Source organism: Medicago truncatula, chromosome 2, assembly GCF_003473485.1.
Source record: "Medicago truncatula cultivar Jemalong A17 chromosome 2, MtrunA17r5.0-ANR, whole genome shotgun sequence".
Classification (NCBI taxonomy): Eukaryota; Viridiplantae; Streptophyta; class Magnoliopsida; order Fabales; family Fabaceae; genus Medicago; species Medicago truncatula.
This window is the reverse complement of record NC_053043.1, coordinates 43,536,176-43,541,546: the sequence shown is the minus strand read 5'-3', so window position 1 is coordinate 43,541,546 and position 5,371 is coordinate 43,536,176. Positions and strand designations below refer to the sequence as shown.

At 32.4% G+C, this 5,371-nt stretch overlaps 1 protein-coding gene across 1 annotated transcript; it reads right to left on the bottom strand.

Moving 5' to 3' along the window:
* Positions 1-1,598: 1,598 nt before the first annotated feature.
* On the bottom strand, positions 1,599-3,449 carry LOC11416048 (peroxidase 3). Its single transcript, XM_003596975.4, has 4 exons — positions 3,113-3,449; positions 2,843-3,031; positions 2,540-2,702; positions 1,599-2,311 (listed from the first exon to the last, which is right to left on the bottom strand). The coding sequence occupies exons 1-4, from the start codon at positions 3,395-3,397 to the stop codon at positions 1,896-1,898; spliced, it is 1,053 nt and encodes a 350-aa protein (XP_003597023.3). The 5' UTR covers positions 3,398-3,449; the 3' UTR covers positions 1,599-1,895.
* Between the last annotated feature and the right edge of the window lie 1,922 nt (positions 3,450-5,371).

Below are 5,371 nucleotides of genomic sequence, written 5' to 3'. Positions count from 1 at the left end.
GAGGGGAGGAGATGCTAGCGGAGGGTAGGGCGTTACTACATGATGTTTCATTGTAGGACACTACTTCTGATATGTGGCAGTGGCATTTGAACCCGATTAGGGGTTATTCCGTTTGTGACATGCTGACATCCCAGGAGCATGCACACGTTCAATCAAGCATGGATTTAATTTGACATAAGCAGGTCCCTTTGAAGGTGTATATTTTTTTCGTGGAGGCTGCTACGTGATAGACTATCAACAAAATCAAATTTGGCGATATGTGGTATCATTCCACCAGAGGCGCGGCTATGCTGTATGAGTTGTACTGCCTCTGGAATTGATGTTATTGAATTACATGTAATAAATAGACCGAAATTTAGCTTAAAAAACATAGCAGAACTTGTTGTCTGCATAATTGATCTCATCGATATTTAACAACCGATGCATCCGGCGGCAATTAACCGTCGAGGAATTCATAACTGGCGGCAATTAACTGCCGAAGGACATAAAGGTCTTTTCTAGATGTGTTTTAGGTTTCAGCCAAGTGTGAACATCAATTATCAAGCAACACACTCTCTATAAGTGGTACACAATTGTCCATTTATACAACTATTAGGGCGCTTACAAAAATTAGTCAACAAAAATTGATATATTTGATTTGATAATACAAACATTTGTCTGTTATAAAAAGGATCGAAGAGAGTAGTATAAATTAAAATAAAATTTCATGCTTCTGAAAGAAGAAAAAAAATCATTAAAAGAAACACAAACGCTACAATACAAACAATGAACCTCAATCACTTACTTGTAGTTTCCTCCTTTGTTGTTCCTTTAAGGGTTAAACTTTATTAATGTAATTTATTAATGTAATTAGAGTGGGCATATATTATTAGGTTGTTGAGCTTAAATTTATATTGGTGTCAAAACTCAAGATACTCATTTCATCCGGAGTTGTTTTGCTTCGATTCAGTGTGTTGCACACCCTCCATAGCTGAAATGTCTGAAATTGAAATTATTTTTCCTTCTTAATTCTTTACTTCGGTGTGATGTATATTTTATGCTTTCAAACATTATATATATGAGGTTTGCTAACTTAGACCAACAAAAAACATGAAGGCCCAATTAACAAAAAAAACATATTATTTCTCTTTAGATTATATGAGTTTTGCTTATATATAGGCATGTTTTAGATTATATAAATATGAACCGTGTTTTTTGGTTGGAACTATATAATATGAGTGGAGGCAAAATGAAAATTTTGGAAAGTATGATTTAAAAAGAAATCCTACTTAACTTCCTAAATTTTCTCTTTTAACGACTACTTAAAATCATATTATTTCTCAAAAGTTGGTATAAACTATATCTCATTTAAACGAGAAAGTTAATACTTTTTAGATCTAAGTTATTTTAAAATGCATAAACACAAGCACGATCAAAATTCTTAAATATTATTAGTTCTGTAGTGATAAAAAAAAAAATATCAAGTATTAACAAATGGGTTTTAATACAGTTGACTTCAAGACATAAATAATAAAAAAGATACATCGTACTTTTTCTTCACCTCATTGTAAGAAACTAATGTATTGAAATACTAGGATTCATTTAAGGATACACCTTGGTTTAGAGAATTTCTCATTGAATTAAAAGTGTTCATAAAAAGAAATACACTAATAATGTAACCAACCTTTTACACATATATTATTGACCTGCTTTGGCTTAAAACTAGAAATTTTCTCTCAATCAATTCTGCTTTATTACAACAAGAACATAATGTACCACCAAACCAGGAAATAAAAATTACAATTGATTGAACCCACTTGTTCTTAAAATTATTACAGCACACATATTGAGACACAACATGACATGGAATAAATAAAAAACCAAACCTAAAAACACAAATCAACAGCAAAACATTCTTAGTTATTTACAAGTGCACAATGCTTCCTAATCACACCTTGTGACCCTGTCTTAACTTTAATCTGTCCCATTTTCTCAATTGATTTTGCAAATTCAGCATAGAAATTTTCAAGTGAGCCTTGAAGGAATTGAGTCACTAGAGCTTTTGTAACTGAATTTGTCAACAAGGCAGAATCAGATTCAAACAAACCTCTTCTCTTGACAACTTGACTATAGTAACCAAGATCAAATGTGTTTCGACTTCCGGGGTCTAGCTCAACTATTGTAGTATTGTCATTGATGTTCTTACACTTGAATGTCTTTAAATTTTTTGCATATTCACTATCAAGTGATGGATCTTGATCACCCTTTCCGGTAAAATTGTATAAACGGTTTGAAAATGATGTGCAAAGGGAGATACCAATTGTGTGAGCACCTGAAAAAATTTCAAATTATGGTCATTAAAGTTAAAACCACATATTTCACCACTAGAAAATGTTGAATCAGCGACGAAAATTAGAGATAAGATAAAATGAAATAAAAATTTGTCACAAATTATTTCATTTTTCTGTCTCTAATTTTTGTCGGTAACATTTTCTTGTAGTGATTTAGCGTGGACGACGAAAGTGCTTAATGCTAAGGAAATTGTTGAATGTAATTATACCAGATAGGAGCACTAAGTCTTTCATATCAAGTCCTTGATTGGCAAAGAGAGTTTGGAGGGTGGTGAAGTTAGAAAATGGAGCAGGAATGTTTTGGTTTGCTTCCAACAAATTTGATACGACTCCATCCCTTCTACCTGTTGGAACTTTCCAGTATGGACCACCCTGAAATCACAAATCACCAAATGTATCAGTAGATAAGCTTGCAATCTTAAGCTACTTAAAGAGCTTATAAACAGTAGATAAGCTTAAATAAGCCAATCCAAACAGGCCTTAGTCTGTTAAAGATAGAATTGAGCACTTACTGTAGCTGCAATAGAGTCTCTGGCAGATAAAGCTATGATATCAGCACAAGAAACAACACCAGGGCATTCAGCTTCAACAAGGCTCTTTATTCTGTCAATGAAGTCAAAGCCTCTAACTGTAAGATTTGGAGGAGCATTTTTTTCAGCTTGCTGGTTTGTTGAGTTCAAAAGGACTGATGCATCACATCCCTGAATTAAAAAGCTTAATGTTAGCAAATAAATTTTAATGAAGTGAAAGCATAATCATATAAATAAGCTTGAACTTCATACCCTAACAAAGCAATCATGAAAGTGCATTCTTATTAATGCAGCAGCAAGTGATGGAGCATTGCGGATATGTTCATGAACAAAGTTCGCAACGATTTGTTCAGCTTTTGGACAACTTTTAGTATAAAATCCTAGCTCCAATTGAGCATGAGTTGATGCTGCTAAAATACAAAGAATCAAAACCTTGAAGTAATTACACTGATTTCTCATTTTCATATGTATATAGCTGGCAGCTACAAGAGTATGAGATACTTGAAAAACTTGTATTTCTCTTGTTGATGAATACATAACAGTGGTAAGTGATTTATATATAGTTGTTTGGTTTAGGTAAATTAAACAAAGAAAACGATAGAGATATATGGTCCATGCAGCTAACAAACATGCTAGGTGATAACACATGCTACTTTGGTATCTTTTTGCACTTAATACTAGTTTATAGTCTAATTTAAAATAGGTTAGTTGGGAATGTCTCTATAGGACAGATATGGTGAGTACCATATTATTGGATTTCTGACTGCTTCAATAACGTCAGTTCATTTATTTAGTAATTTATTACATGTTGAATATTAATGCTTTTTTTTTTTTTTTTAAGTGTTGGATTCTCTTCCGGTGCTCCAAAAAATTTCACATTGTTTGAGAACCAAGATTAAGGTAGTTTATAAGCATTTACACTTTTCACCCTACCGAGACGTCTTTTAACTAAGGACAAAACTTGAGGTCTTATACAAGACTTAAAGTGGTCAATGCATCAAAAAAAGTGTGCATGACTTGATCTTTGGAACATTGACATTGGCTATGGAGATCGAACCGACGACCACATGGTCGTTAATCAGTCAAGACTAAGGCGTTGAATGGTTTAAAGGGTTTGTCGGCCCTTGCACAATACTTAGGGTAAATGAACAACGTTTACATTTTTAGACTAGGTATGAGTTTACTGGCTAGATAAGAGGAGAGTATGTTGAGAAATCCTTAACTCTGGATGGACTCGTAATTCGGATTAGGTCTAACATAGATCTTGGATAAGTTTGAAAGAAACTTTATATCATTTTTTCTTAATATATTTATTTTAATCATCTATTCGAAACCACATAGTGGAGGAACTAGAACGCTAATTTAGGGGTTCAAACTTTTGAATTCTTAGATCTTTTGAACTATATCTAAGGGAGTTCAAAACGCAAAATATACAAAGGTCTATTTGCCTTTTTTTTCAAAGTTCAAGATGTGTCCTGAAACCACATGCCTCCTCAAACTCAATTATGCTCGATGTAAGTGTCTTTGATAGCAAATAACTACGATTTGTTAATGTTGTGAGAGATTAGTCTCTTTTATAAAAATAACCGACGAATGTAAGTTTAGACTTCTCTCTTATTCCTTTTTTCTTTTTGCTAGAATCCAAGAGGAATTGAAGAAGAAAGTATGGACTTTACCTGCTCCTATGCTATGAGTCAATTACTTTAGTGATGCATCACATTGAGACAGCCAATTTTCAAATTAAATTAACAATGATTACCTGCTGCCACCTGCAGGACATATTCTTAAGAAATGGAAAACTATGACGAATGAATTAAAGAGTGGGTAAAAAGTTAATAAAAAAATGTTGCAAGTAAGATCTAAATCTTAGCGAATATAAGCATACATTGATTAATTGAATACTTTAATTAGTGATGATAAAGATAGAGAAACATTTTGGGAGTTCCTTTTGTATAGAGAAAGTCAAATTGATTCCCACATACAATATGTGAGGTATAGTAAAAAAAAAAAAAATTGATTATTTAAGTTAAAGGGAAATTATTGTAATAATTTAACAAGAAAATAATTGTAGTGAGACTTAGAAGTCAATAATTGGACACAATTATGGCTACTGTTAAGGAGGAAATCATGTTGCCATAGCCAGCAAAATTTGCTTATGCATATAAGTATGTCGAATGTCAAATAGTGAGTGGGTCAAATTTCAAACCGATGTGGATAAGAAAGTGCTGAAACTCATTATGAGTATCCATATGTTGACAAAACTTAGCTGTATTTTTGTTTTGACAGTTCTCCAATCATATAATGGTCCAATTGTGCAAACATAATTATTTTTACACATAGTATTTGTAGAAATATTATTGGAACTAACATAAAATAGTGGCATCATCGTGAATTTGATTGAATGCATGTGTATCATACAAAATCAAATTATTTTATTTAAAAAAAAAACTTAGGAACAAAACTCAAACACATTAAGTACTAAAAAAAATAGGACTTGTGGCATTGTATCAC

Bases quoted from the DNA above. Each gene is read 5' to 3' on its own strand.
- LOC11416048 (XM_003596975.4), bottom strand. From the start codon at position 3,397: ATGTATTCATCAACAAGAGAAATACAAGTTTTTCAAGTATCTCATACT. The intron at 3,032-3,112 runs GTATGAAGTTCA...TTTTTAATTCAG, and splicing joins TTCATGATTGCTTTGTTAGG to GGATGTGATGCATCAGTCCT. The intron at 2,312-2,539 runs GTATAATTACAT...AAATTTTTTCAG, and splicing joins AGACTTAGTGCTCCTATCTG to GTGCTCACACAATTGGTATC.